The sequence below is a fragment of the Lagopus muta genome, chromosome 8 (assembly GCF_023343835.1).
Source record: "Lagopus muta isolate bLagMut1 chromosome 8, bLagMut1 primary, whole genome shotgun sequence".
Classification (NCBI taxonomy): domain Eukaryota; kingdom Metazoa; phylum Chordata; class Aves; order Galliformes; family Phasianidae; genus Lagopus; species Lagopus muta.
In genome coordinates this window covers 12,403,230-12,418,335 of record NC_064440.1, presented here as the reverse complement: position 1 = coordinate 12,418,335, position 15,106 = coordinate 12,403,230, and the positions used below count along the sequence as shown (strand labels likewise).

The window sequence follows — 15,106 nt, the reverse complement described above, 5'->3', positions numbered from 1 at the left end:
GGGCATGCATCCTCTGAAAAAAATGCTAGAAAAAGTCCTCTTCAAAATGGCTGTAAGTTAATAATATGTATGCATATGTATACAACATACATTCATTTATACATACATATAATTTAAAAATCCATGGATATAATAGATAGAACTGGGGAAGAGAAGACAACGCTATGTTATTGAGCACATTTTCGAAGGAGCATGCATGATTTAGAAGACCAAAAACTAACTAATGACACAAAGAATCTCTACTGAGCCATCTTAAAAAACATCAACTTTTGAAAACTTGCCCATAAGATTTCATGATACGAATTCTTCAGATGAGACAAGGACAGTACTGTGATGTAGATACATTTCTGGATGGGGACTGCTTCTATAAATATTAGTTTCCAGGTGCTACAGAGCATCTAATTTTAGAGAAAGAGGTCATCTGTATAGACCCAGAATGGCCATTTGTAAACGGACACATGATGGTACCCAACATCAGTTGTACCTTTGCCTCCTTCTGAGTACCTGTCCTCTACGACACCAAGACACTGGAAGGGCCTTCTGCCTGCCTGACAGTGTGCCTCATACATAAAACATTGACCAAGAATGAGGATATTTTATTTCCATTCCTAAATCTGAAACTGACCTAACGGATAACTCTAAGTGAATCATTTTACAACCGTAATTCTGGTGTCTCAATCAATATGTACTGCAAGTTCTAATGATATGACCTCCTTTACAGACTGACACTGGAAACTGCCTTGGGGTTAAATGTGATTATTTATTAATTTTACTGAAGCCAATTGATTTTACAGGGAATATTTCACACCTGACTATACAAGCTGTCTACACAAGTTCATTTTCACACAAGCCCCTTTCGATACTGTCCAAACATAACCAACCCTCGCAATTAATTTTACTTCTTTTATGTTAATAATTTAACATGAGAAGCTTAAAATACCAGGAATGTTTTTCTTATTGTTATTTTTATTAACTACTAATTTGCGGTTCTTTTATGGATAATAGAAAAGGGAACTAACAGGACGTCTCAGTAGCAGCTTAAAAAATACTTTAAAATGTTAGCTTGTGAAGCATTAAAATATATACATAGACATATAGTTTCTTAACAAGTAGAAAGAGTCTTAGGATTATGGCAAAGAACACTACTACTCGTATTTTGAATCAGAATGTCTATTTCACCAGGAGAGTAACATTTACGTAACTATCAGTTATCCAATACAGGCCCATCTAGGTCCGGCTATACACCGCCAGGCTCAGCAAATACCTTGAAAATGAGCCAATAAGAGAGAAGGAATTGCACTCACTTTTAATGCTACAAAGGACATTATTATTCATAGTCTAGTAACTTTATGGCAAGCATAAACCTCTTGGAGGAAGGAAGAGTAACATATCTTAACATCATTTTCATTGGAATAATTTCAATTCCAACACGACTGAAAAATAAGAGCATATGAGATTTTTTTTTAAAATGACTAAATTAATGACAAAATGCAGAGAATATACATGACTAAAATGACTGTCTTGACAGAAAGCCACAGAGCAACTCTGAAAGAGACTTTCAGGACATAATCAAGGTCACCTAGTTATCCTAATAATTCTTTGAGCACAGTGCTATATTTCACAGTTCAGGATTTTGGAACCTAACTGCTCACCAACCCTTTAAACTAATGTTATCTTCATTTTACAATGATTAGAGAGAGGTACAGAGATGAGAAAGGCACTGCTGTCTAAATTGATTCCTGATTCCGAGTGTGCTGAGTGCTGCTCCACCTAATTTAAGGGAGTGCTGAGAATCTGAATCTCTTTCTGAACCAAAGAGGAGATCTGCAAGTGGTGCAGCTGCCAAAATGCAAGACTTACTGTAAAATCTATGATCTTCCTGAGCTATTAAGAGAAATCTCTGTGTTCTGATCCCAGCTCCTTTCCCAACCGCTGTCAGGAAGTTCCAAACTCCAGAACAGAGACCTCACAACTGCAGTTTGCATTTGGTAGTATTTCATCAATAAACTGCAATTGGCTCATGGTTCTAAGGCTATTTTACACTACGTTACAGTGATCTGAATATTGCTTTTAGTAATAGTAATATTGCAGTGATCGGATATTACTTTTTCATTCACTTTAAGGCTATTTTTGATTGCCTGATTGGAATAAAAAGACCTGAATGTAACTGAGAAGTAGATTCCAAGGTTTCACCTCAGCAGGGACTAACCCCTTCAACCATGAATCTACACACTGGGATATTCATATATCTAAGAATCATGAACATTAATGCTTGCCTGTAAGAGCAAAGTGGGAGACGGGTCCAGGACATTTGGATACTCATTCCATGCCTGCTCAAATACTGTTACATAACCAGGTAAGCTACAGCGAAGTCCATATAGAGAATAAAAGGTGTTTTTTTTTTCCCCCTTTACACTTTAAGCTGATGGTACTTGAGACCCCAGCTGTTATGGAATTTGTGAAGTTTCATTGTGGACTGGGTCATTCAGTCAAATGTGCATATTCAAGCATATAGCATAAACTTTCCATTTCTGCCACAGGTTGGTGACTCACCACCAAGCTGTTGTTGCTCCAGTGACTGATATCTCTTGAACAATTCAAACATTGTCTTTTGAGTAGGATAATATATGGATAGATTGAGTTTCCTGAATGCACTGTGAGAACTTGGGAGCCAGATTCATACTGAGAATACGTAAGGTCTATGCCCTAAAATCTTCACATCTTTTCAGAAAGTCCCCATACCGTGTACCTTTTAATAACTAATGACATTACACCTGGTGTTCTTGACTGCGAACCTAGAAGATCTAGACATTCTCTGGCTTTAATATTCATAGATACTGGCCATATTCCATTGAAATAATGCAATAAAGAGAAATAAACAAGGAAAGAAAGAATGCAAAAGATAAAACGATAACATATTTCTGCACCAAGTGTTGATGTACAGTCATGGAATTTCTCATTCCCTTATCTTGGAGATCTAATGGATCTCATTGTGGAATAAATAGCAGGGAATTGCCATTGTACAGTCTTGCCAAATGGGAGTCAAAGCACATTTTAAGCCCCAACAACGTGATTATTCAAAGACCAATTAGGCAAGTGTAGCATTGAATGCCAAATAAAACGACATAAACAAGACTGATGGCTATTTGCGTGAGCTGAATACCACAAAGCTGATAAAGTTGCAGATAGCATTCTCCCCAGAAAAACACGGTTCACACAGGTCTCACTATGGTAGCAAATCAAGAGTACTTACCATTCTTGGAAAGAATCACAGCCAAATATTCATGAAAGTAGGTGTTGACGTACAGCAGAAGGCTTGGAGCATGTGACGTAAGAAAGCTAAATGCGATATTTTCCTTGGACATGATGGCATCCGCATAAATGGCAGAACTTGAAGTGCTTGCGTTTTTTGTGACAGGATAAGGTTCTTGGAAAATATAGGTAATAGAAGTGCCAGCTTCAAATAAAGCAGAAACCTCTGAAAGAATATATAAACCAAAGGAACAGTTTCAGCTACTGCATTTTCAGACATTTCAGACAGGTATGCATACAAACTGGCCGCCTCAGAAAGAGAACACTGCGAAATGCTTTTGACCTGGCTGATATAACATTCCTTGATTTGGATGAGCAGAAAGCCCTTCCTCACAGACTGTATGTTTGACACAGAGAAGGGCAATATATACAGGCAAGCATATATATTCAACTATTATAGTGCTTGAATCATTACAACATTGCGCTACAAACAGTCCAAAGAGTTTGTTAGTCAAATAAATTGTTAGTTTTACCATCTTCTGACTGTTAATTTGTTAGGCAATGTTCTCTATCTTCCCCCCACAGAAAAGACAACAACATAATTGTCCTTTCTGGTCTTCTTTTTAAGCAAAATAATCATTAAAGCAACACATTAATTCAAAGAAAGTCACTGAGGGAGAGCAGCAGCTCCAAGAGAAACAACTGCCATTAGATGCTCAGAACACAAGAACTCATATTGTGTTTTCATGATGCACAACGTAATTCGGCCACAAAACACATGCAAGTTACAACAGCTGTTTTCCAGTAAAGCAGATCTACCCTCTACAGCAGCATCTCCTAACAGGATACTACACGGTTATTTGCTATGCCTCTCGTGACACTGGTGTCAAATCTTCAGCTCATGGAAGTGGGCACAGTTCCATGGACCTCAGTATAACTAAGCCAATTTACACTAGCAGATGATGTGATCCACTTAGTCAACCTGTCACACTTGTAAGATGAGGGACAGTCATGGAAATTAAAATACTAGCATTGCAATTTGCTGCTATTAAGCAAAGGGATTTTGGCGGTTTCTTCTTTTCTCCAAGAGCATGCTATCAAAATTGGATGCTCTTTATTTGTCCCACTCCTTTTTCAGGTGTTGGCAATGTCTTCTAAAAGCCAGCAAACAGGTTCAGTGTGGACAAGATCCTCAGAAAGCAAACCGTACAAATTAGTTTCTTTCCTGAACTGGATTTATTTTTGATAATTCTTCTCGTGGCCAAGTTTAGATGGATTGAGACAGGGATCACGACAAATGTAAAAAGACTCCCCCTTTTTGTCACACCATTGCTTAAATCTCTGTAAAGATCTCATTTTCTTAAGGTGGACAAAATCAGATGAAGTTTAAAATCAAGCAAATGAAACATTCAGACACAGGCAGAGAACTGTCAGTGAAACTTTCAGCTCTGTCTGTAAATGTCTGGACCATGTTATATGCAACTGAATAGAGGAATCATAGTGTGATACTGTTGATAATTTAAATAACAGTAAAACTAGCATTATTGTAATTTCTGAGTACTGAAGTCATCAAGTGGAGGAATTCAAGTCCACTTAACGCAAACACTTAATGCTCAAGGGAAAGCTCATATTAGAACATCCCCTCGTAGTACAGTGGACAACAAGCTGATGTGGATGATATTGTGTTACAGACATTCGGAAACCACTAAAGACTTCAAATCAAAGCTCTTTGCCTACCTTCTTTGCAGAAGGGCCCTTCGTAGGCTGAGCCGGTGCAATCACAAGAATACCCATTGTACTTCTCCACGCATTTTCCTCCATTATGGCATAGATTACCATAACTACTGCAGTGCCCTGGACATCCAGGTTTAACACCAGGAGTCATTTTAGCTCTTTCTTCAAGGTCAAGTTTCTGTCCATTTAAGTGCAGAGATCGAATGCATCCCAAAAAGCCCTTTTGTCTGGAAGCTGTTCCTCCTGAAACAGAGAAGAAAAAAATCAAATGCATTCATTGAACAGTCCACAAAATAATCAAAGCCCTGAAGATACAAATACAGAGGTACAAACAGGAATCCATAGAACTTTAAAATATTACCTATTATGTATCAATGCACATTGTAGCAAAAGATGGATGTATAGACAGCCCAGGAAACTAAGAACCTCTTCCTTTAAGAAAGGACTAACGCTGTGTTTGAGGTTCCAGTTGCCATTCTTTTCTGCCTTATCTACCATCCTGTTAGGTATTTAAAATGCAAATTCATTTGTTAAAACCCTTCTTTATCATATGCCTGCATATCATCTAATACATGAGGAATCCCAAACTATTTTTTTTTATTTCTTGCCAGAGTACAAATAACACCCTAATTCCAACAGCAGATGAGTTACACATGCTGATGAGTCCAGATAGCACAGATGAATTGTGTTCAACACCAGGTTTGCTGGATGAAGGGAAATGACTTTAGAGACAGAATTTATGCATGACTGATCAACCCGATGTTGCACGTGAATGTTTGTTGTAGGCAAGAAATGTGACTTTGGGTTACAGTTGCAATTTATTACAACCGTGAAACACAACTGCATCTCCTAATGAAGAATAAAGACGTACAGATTTCAGCAAGAGCGCGGTCTAGTCTCGACAGGCTACGTTCTTATCAACTCACTGCAATTGCTCACACTGAAAACAGTTTGCCTTAAGAGATGGTCTCACAGAGATTATAATTACTGATGATAGACTGTGAAAATATCAACATCTTTAATACTGTAGGCTTTGTTTTGTGGTTGCCAATGCTTTACTTCTGAATTCACTGCAATTTTGATTGCCATTACGAAATCAAACTCTGGCCAAAGAGTTAATAGCATTTGTAGTTCTGAAATGCTAGTTTTTTTTGGTGATGCACCAGTAAATAAGTAAAGAATATGAAAAGTTATCTTTCCAAATTTTTCTTCTATAGAAATTTGTTCTATATCAAAATGCATGAGATAACAGATCTTTTGATGAGTCCTTACAGAAGAGCATCTGTTCTCTCATAAATTGTTTAATTAAAGCAGACTTCTGAGAATGATGAGAATGAAATAGCAGTCTGAAAAGCAATCTCACCAAAACCCTATTGTTCTGCCATATTATTCTGACATATTTTTCTATCTGTTACGCTAATAGCTGAAATACTGGATCTGAATTAGAATAACTAAATTCTAGATGTGTGAATGTGTGAGAGACTTACTTTACACTAAGTTTATGGTACCCTTCACAGTGAAACAAATATGTTCACAATCTCCTTTTGCCGATTACTCTCTCCAGACAAACAAATGTTAGCTCACTTATATTCAGGCCCCCTGAAGATAACAACTGGGCCTTCTGCATTTGCTGCATTGTGCACACCTGACCCTTTTTGTTGGAGATTTTGTTTCAAAACCAAATACATCACACAAAATTTTTAGTAATGTCCTTGTAAAAAGGAAGGATTTTAGCCTTTCTGTTCAGATCGAGTCTTGTGTCAAACTGGCCTACTGCTGCACATAGTTTGGTCAAGATGACATTATATAGCCTGTAAATTTGTTTGGGATTTGCTCTCTGTATGGCGATTTTTAAAATTTAACTGAAGAAATATAACCAGGTGCAAGGATATCCAACCTGTTGCTGTGGATTAGCAGTATGAAGCAGTTAAATTCCAAATAATCTCTGAAAAAAGTGAGAAATGGGTTTCCAACTCCTTTAGATTGCTTTAACATTTCAACTTGTTTGATTTTAAGTAATCCTCAACATACTGCAATGAAAATTCATTTCTCCTTTCGCTATGCACGCACACAGAATTCTATCTCAGAAGTCTTTCACATACTCAGTGTGCCAGTGCTAGCCTTAAGCAGACTGTTTTTATTCTAAATTATTTTGAGAGCAGCCATAGAAAAAAAGCTTTCTAGATAAATACACAAGTGCCTTGAGAATTAACTGCACAATAAATAAGTTAATTGTACATATTCTGTTGAATCTACTCTTAATGACTATGCATAACTGTTTTCCTTTAACTGAGAGAAATTATATTTTAATATACTCAAACTGTACAGAATATAGTCTGACTTTTATAGGAAGTGATGGAATAAAAAAAAGAATTGTGAATTTGAACCTAGTCATATTGTGTTGCTATGGGTGAGAGGGAGTTAAAAGAGAGAGATTAGATTTGTACTGTTCTATTTCGAGTCCAGGTAAGTCCAGAAAGGAAGAGCCCATTTTCTGTGGTTTATTTTGAATAACATGTGAAAGAAATCATTGTTGCAGTGGAATTACAGTAATGTCAGGCACTGATGATTTCTTGCACACAGCATGTGGCATGCTGACATGCTCAGCTGGAGCAAATGCTTAGGTTCTGCTCCCCTAAGGGGGAACACATCCCCAAGACAGATATGCAGGGAAGATGCCAGCCTGGCAAAATGCAAAATAGTCAAGAACACTGATGTAAGTCCATATCTGAGTAATGAACAGTGTCAGGACAGACCTAGATGGAGAACAGATGGTATGAAAAGAAGTGATTCTAGCATTTCTGCAAAACAGAGTAGTATGAGCGTATGAATCTGAAACAGCTCTATCAATTCCTTTCATACAGTACTGATCTATATAAGAGGCCTTGGGTAAACAAAAATCACGTGAGTGCATCTTTCCAGGCAGTGTAAAATTGGTGTGAACTTCTCAACCTGCAGTGTTGTATAAGCTCTAAAATAGAAATATCTGTGGCTGCATTAGCATAAAAATAACGAGTTATGGCGACTTTGTGCAACTCAAGGCCTTTAGGTGAGCGAGGAAAGTTTCTAGCAGGCAGCACTGTGAATCTAAGATATGCGACGTCAGTTCTATATCAATAAGATATGAGTAACATTCAGAGCTACACCATCAAATTGCAGATTAGGAATATTAAACACACCAATGGTTATGCAGAAGTACACAAGAGCAAGCTGAAAATTGACTTGTAGCCTAGCAGTGTCCAGGGTCTTTGCATTAACTCACAATCAGTATTTTCTCCATCCAGGACTGGACCCTTATTGTGATTTGAATTTTTTTAATTTAGTTTCTTACTTACATACACGTGGTTTATTTTTATCTCTGAATCCAGTCTTTTTAAATTCCTTTTCCAAATTTAACGGAGAGAATATAATGTTCTCCCATAATTCACAAAAACTAGTAGCAAGGCAAATACAAAACGGCATTACAATCTCCGTTCAGTAAGACTAAAGTGTGATTTCAGCCCTTAGTAGACATAAAAGAGCCTAACACATATAAAAGAGAAATCTTTTTATGTGCTTAGTTGTTGGAAAATCTTCAGCAAACCCTAAATCTCCCAAAGTTGGTCAATCTCAACATACACTTCCAAGGAAAGCCAGGCCTTCTTAACTCCAATCCTTAGGAAATATTTAAAGGCCAATTAACTTGCTCAGAACTTCAGTATCATTGAATCAGAAGTAAATGAAGCACACCTCCAAGGCTGCCTATAATTGACAGCTTTTTTAAGATTTCCGGAGAAGGCTTCTGTTCAACTTTCTTCACAGTAAATTACAGAAAGTGTGAAAGTTGGCTTGCTCTTCAGGCCAACTTTAAAACAAAATAAAACCACCATGAACACAAAACGCAAGGAGCAAAATCATTCAGTTATACATGATCTTAAAGGTGTTTGATTCTTGGGTTAAGATAAAAAATCTGAGCAAAATGAACTAAACAGCTTGGTCAGAAGACAGGTAGAAATGCTTGATGAGGAATTAGCTGATCCAGATTAGCAGAACTCATTTAAATTTATATTAGATGCCAGTTGCCCCCATAGTCAAATTTTACAAAAGTCCAAATTTATCTCACACATGCGATCTACTGTATATGACTTCCCCAAATGAATAGAGACAAAACTGACACACGTATACTGTACATACGCCGATGGCTCTCAAGTAATGTGAAAATGACCATAGTTTGAACGCTACAGTGAGTCTCCGTTCAATCATCATCATAATGCTACATGATACTAATATAGTTCCTTCACTCAAAGGATCAATAAATCCTTCCAAAAGATAAATAAACTGAATTAATTCTTGACACTGAGCTTTATTTATGAGATTTATAAAATGTATGAATTGATTCTGAAGAAGAATCAAGAAAAAAAAAAAGAGGTTATATTTAATGAGGAGCTAACTCTACTATGGAAACAAGGAGATTAAAGTATATTTGAAACATTTTTAAGATAGCAAAACATGTCAGTTAGATTATTAATTAAGAATGTGCATATTGATTGTGGAAACTCCTTAATCACTCTCAGTATGCATAATGCTGCAAAAACAAATGTTGTTATGGGGACTTAAGAGGGGGAGAGAAGAATAATATTATGTGTTGCTGCTTCTGTCCTTTTAAATAGAATCAATGTTGTTTATGCATTTATTTTTCAGATCGGATAAAATTCTGTTGCTGTGGTTCAGGTATTAAATCAATTGCTTTCTATTAGAGACTGGAATGAGACCTTCAGTAGAGACAAATGACTCCACATCTGTGCACTGTTGGACTTCTGCCACCTTTCCCTGAAGGACCCGGGGACAATGTTAGAATGAAAAGACTGTTCAGGTTTCCATCTCTTCTGTTCACGCTTAGAAAAACTCAGATGGCTACAGACAGTTTTGACCTCCATTAAGGCTTTCTGTGGTAGATTTAAGGGCCAACATTTAACTCTTAAAAGCATCAGTTTTTACTGAACCTTTTGTTCAGAGTTCAGTAAAAGTGTGGATGGATAACAGCAATCAAATTACTGTGCAGCGAAAAGTTTTCATCCCTCAGCTGAGAAGTAACTATGACCGAGTTTATTGTAAAGTTTTTTTAATATTAAGTAAAATCAGGGAAAATAGGTTGGGATGGAAGTCACTGCTGGAAATCAACTAGTCCAACCTCTTCTTCAAAACCCAGCTACATTCACTGTTAGATCATGTTTGCTCAGGGCCTCTTCCAAGAAACTTTTGATTGTTTCTGAGAATGGAGATCCCACAGTCTCTCTGCTTCAGTGCTGCACTGCTCTCATTGTGAAGATCACTATTTTCCTTCCTTTGCTGCAGCCTGTGGGCTACATCTTTGTTCACTGGTCCAGTCTGTGGTCAGTCTTCACCTCTGCAAGGGCACACTTTAAAATTCACTTAATTACCAAGACCAAAAGGACCTTTTTTGGACAGTGGCTACCCATCCAATCAATCCCCAGCTTGTTTGGATGAATGACACTTTTGCTCCAGGTACAGGGCTTTGCATTTGTCTTTGCTGATAAAAGTTTCTGTTGGCACAATTCTCAAATTTTGGGGGTCCTTAACTACCCCAGATTTCCATGATGCAATTCAGTGATTACACCACATTAAAGTCACTGTGAAGTTGGTTCAAGTAATCTGTTCATTTTGCAGAGAAGAAAGCTTATAGGCAGATACTGCTTTCCAGATGTGAGATAGGAAGCAGCTAGGTCACATTCTGATAATGACATACGATACTACCTTCACTTTTACTCCTTTACAAAGAAGTAGACTAAAATTTTGCAAAACTCTGTCCACACAATAAATACTCCTATGTCTTCTATTTGCAAACAGTACCTTGGTTAAATTTCTCTGGTGTTTCTAAGGTGTTTAGCTTTTCATCCTTACTGTTTCCAGACTTTGCCTCTCACTTGAAAGCAGAAACATTGCTCTGTAAGTCTTAATGGAAAATAAGTGAGTTCTTCAGCCAAGTTTTATCAGAGAACATTTGAACCAACTGCTATGAGGGAAAGCCATTGATGTAACTGCATATATATATTTATTAACAAACTCTTTCCTTTTGTTCATAGCCCAGAAATGATTGCACTTGTACGCTATAGCTAACTTAAATGCCTCAAAATCTTCTTAATTCAAAGGATGTGGATACGCAGGTAAATTTCATTAAAACTAATTGGTAGATTGACACTTAGTATAGCATTTCAGTCAAATATGAGAATCTGTTTTAAGGAAAGAATCTGTAATTATCTGCATGGCTCTGAATAAGAAATGGGCTACAACCCACTCCCACCACAGTGCAAACTACTCAGAAAAGTAGTGTTTGGATATTTAAAAAGACGACCCTTTGCAATCTCACAGTAACCTACTTGAATGCATGCCTTTTACGTTTCATAACAAAAGATGGATCACATTTCCTACAGTAAATTACACAATCGGTAATGTAGAAGAGGAAAGAGTGAATTCTTTGGCAAGTGCTAAGTGTAGGTAGTAGCTTGGGTTTGCTTTATGTAGTCTGTGCTGGAGGGAAAGAGGAGGCAGTAGAATTAGTTCACCACACCCGAGCTCAGCTACACAATAGCAGCATTACCAAAGTATGAACATAGAAATATTGCATACACCTGCTGAAGCTCTTAAATGGCTCGTACCTACAAATAATTGGCTGTTGAGCTGCAACCGAAAGTGCCCCTCTGCAGGTGCCTCCAGGACCTTCTCAGGGAGGTTGTCCACCTGGAGACTGGTTTGCTTGAGGTTCCGCTCTGCTCGGACATAGTGCCACTGATTGTCATTCAGGGGTGTGGGAGACTGCACGGTTGCTTCTGCGGGGCCATTTCCAACATCTATGGAGAAGGTGATCTCTTTGGGGGCTGGAGTAGACAGAGACAAAGAGAAAGTGACGGTCTGAATTAAATAGTGCTTTTGACCTCAAGAAATCCTACATAAATATAGGGTCCATTAGCTTTTATCGGTATTTACCTCCCACGTCTTACCCAGCAGCTTATATGTAAATGTGAATCTGCGGCCTCACTGTGTGATCTCTGATGTAACAAAGCTTGGCCGCAGATACCCTTTTTTTTTTTTTCTTTTTTCTTTTTTTTTTTTTTTTAAACAGAAAAATCATGCTGCACTACAAATTGTAATTTGTTCTCTTTTGGAAGTAAAAATGTCAAATTCTGTACTAACGTCACAAAAAGTATTTGAACAAACAATGCTAATACGGTGGAAAGGATGAAGGAGGAGCTCTTTTTGATTAAATATTCAAAATACATGTACTTAACAAGAACAAAATTATGGTTCTATATGAAGAACCATAAGAAGAGAACCTCAAGCATTTGTTTGCACGAATCAGCCTGACTCAAGGAGCAGGGACGTACAGATTAAAAAAATCACTAATTGGTGTCCAGAGATAGCAAGGATCCTAGAAACACAGTGGTAACACGAAAAATAACAGTCATAAGAAGGAGTGTTATCTCACTCCGCTGCAAGCCACCTGAATGGGTGCCAGAACTCTTTAGCATTCTTGTTCTATTATTTTTCCCTCTTCCTATAATGCTGAAGACATCAGAAAGAATAAGGTCCACAGACCGCACAACAATCACAAGGTTGAGGATCAAAAATTCATAAAAACCTGTTATTTCAAGCCCCACAAATTGGATAGGTCTGGTTTTGGAAGCCACTTCTTAGACACTTAAGTTAGGAAACACTCCATAGGGATAGACAAAGATCTATTCTGAGCCCCTGCATCTGCTAAAAAGGCCATTTCCTTTCAAAGCAGCTGGTTTGTGGAGCTTCCTTGATACAAGGCCTTTAGGCTGCAAATTCCATCTGGCAGCAAGAAACACAACATAAAACTACTAATGAGAAGTGTATGTTTAAGAGAAAAGTATTTCCCCAAACTTTAAAGTAAGTCATTTTTTGGGAAGCACAGGTTTAACATATACACTAAAGCTTTCACTAAACAATCCTTTTAGTAACTCATAGTATTTGTCATATTTGATACCAAAATGCCTATTTTTCTTTCCGTATCCCTGCAAATAAAATGCAGTACACCAAAGTACATCCAAATAGGACTTAGATGCGCAGTTAGCATTAAATCATACCTCATTACCTTGTGATAACACACCGTGACATTTATCATTGGTTTGATGAATCAAAGGGCCTTAGGGCCCCGTTATATTAAATTTTATGTTGGGGTTATTATAAGCATATTATAAAATGCATAGCACTCATTTTGTTTTTCCTAAGTTTGACAGAATTCAGAAAACAGAAGTAATATTTCATGTCAAAACCACAGTTCCCTTTTGCCACTAATAAAAAGTAATCAGAAGTGGAATGAGGTAAATCTACTCACTAAATATATTCCTTATCGTCTCTTTTACACATTAAGCTGCAGTCATACTGCAGTCACTTAATAGATTTTGGAGCATTCAAGGCCCATTACGAATGACTGCTGCGAATGACTTACTCCATGCTAGCACCATGTCCTTCATACACTCACATAGTACTGTACCCTACAATCAAATTCATCTGAAACACTGAGGTTGCATTGCACTGCATATATCATTGACACAGAAATAAAAGTAACTATAAGAGTTATATGTATTAAATTTTTCATCTCTCAAATAAAATTACAGCCTACAGTGTATCTGCCAAGTGGTTCTTCCTCTAATTAGCTAAAATAGGGAAAAATCATGTAAATGTAATCACTTCTCTGTTTAGGAAAGACGTAGTGAATCACAAAGTGATATGAACTGACCAAGGTTATACAGGGAAACACTGACAGGAGGAAGTAAGTCTAGATCAATGAGTCTCTTTACGTCTCATCCCCGCCAACCTCTTCCAACTGCCCCATGACAGAAGAAAAAATATCCCTCTCAGTTCTCTACTCCTGCCAAACTGGAAAACAAATTGTAATTTCTCCATTGTGAAACTTACATCTTATTTCAATTCGTATGAAGTCTTTCATCCCAAGGTTTTCCAAGAATACTCCAGAGAGAGACGTAGTTTTGAAGAAGAAGGAGATGTCTGCACTGACCTCAGCATGGAAGGTTGGGAAGTGCAGGTAGGAAGCCTCTGTGTTGAAGGAAGCAGCGTTCCAGAACTGCCCTGTAAACACAACCCCCTTTCTCTATAGTTAATTGGCACAGGACAGCAGCTGTGAGCTGCATGTGGAAAGATGTCTTTCATGAGATGTGTTTAAAAAATGAAATAAAAGAAAACACAAAAATGGGAACATTCTGTACCTATGGAAATTGAGAAGAGCTAGTACTCACTGTCTCCATAGCAACGCAAAGGACCGATTTTCCAAGCAGCCTCAGAATTTGATCTGTTTGTGTCAGTGATCACTATCTGAGTTACGGGCAAATGGTCTTTGAAAGCAAGGAGGCCGGTATCATTTGTCCTGGATTATAATAAACAAACAAAAAGAGACATTAAGCACAGACAGATGCCCAGCATTCCTCACAGAAGGCAATATTTGAAAGATGCTTACTTAAGGCATTTACAGATTTACCTAGAAGACTTGTGACCAGCATCCATTGCTTAAGATACCTATGTGCACGATTGTGCTCTTTTCTCATACACAGTGCTGACCCTGTGAAGATGCTGCATTTTGACATGGTATAAACTCTAGCTGTGTTTTAGTGTCCAGAATGATGGTAAAGAAGAGGTAGAGTGCTGTTCTTCTGTGTGATGGACATTAATGTAAAACGAACCCTAGTGGGTTTCCTCAGCAGGATGAATTTGCTGTGATGTGATATAAGCTCAATATGCATTCCTGTTAAGTTAACCAGAGACAGATAATGGCACTTTTCTGGCGTTATGGTTTGTCCTAGCAGCAGGGGAACATGAGATACCAGCTGCAGCATACTGTTAGCATGGGCAGCCAGACTATGTCTGATCCAGCTTCAAGACATCTAGCACATAATTGACTCAGCACACTATGAAGGTGGTTGAATTGGCAGAGTGAGTACACACCTGTGAAATTGTTGTTCAGCAACTGAAACAATAAAGGCTGATTTACTGTAACACCCAACAACAGCCTTTTGTTTGTATCAGCAGTGTTTATTGCTCAGCTGTAACCTACACATGGCTGTTAAAAAGGAAGAGGAAT

At 37.7% G+C, this 15,106-nt stretch overlaps 1 protein-coding gene across 3 annotated transcripts in view; it reads right to left on the bottom strand.

Moving 5' to 3' along the window:
* CNTNAP5 (contactin associated protein family member 5) overlaps positions 1-15,106 on the bottom strand; it is a 263,158-nt gene that overhangs the window by 27,094 nt on the left and 220,958 nt on the right. For all 3 annotated transcript variants that reach the window (XM_048953699.1, XM_048953700.1, XM_048953701.1), the window contains 5 exons: positions 14,268-14,395; positions 13,930-14,100; positions 11,643-11,861; positions 4,990-5,229; positions 3,254-3,478 (listed from right to left, as the gene is read on the bottom strand). In XM_048953699.1, the coding sequence (XP_048809656.1) occupies positions 3,254-3,478; positions 4,990-5,229; positions 11,643-11,861; positions 13,930-14,100; positions 14,268-14,395 (983 nt within the window). The remainder of the gene's footprint in view (positions 1-3,253; positions 3,479-4,989; positions 5,230-11,642; positions 11,862-13,929; positions 14,101-14,267; positions 14,396-15,106) is intronic.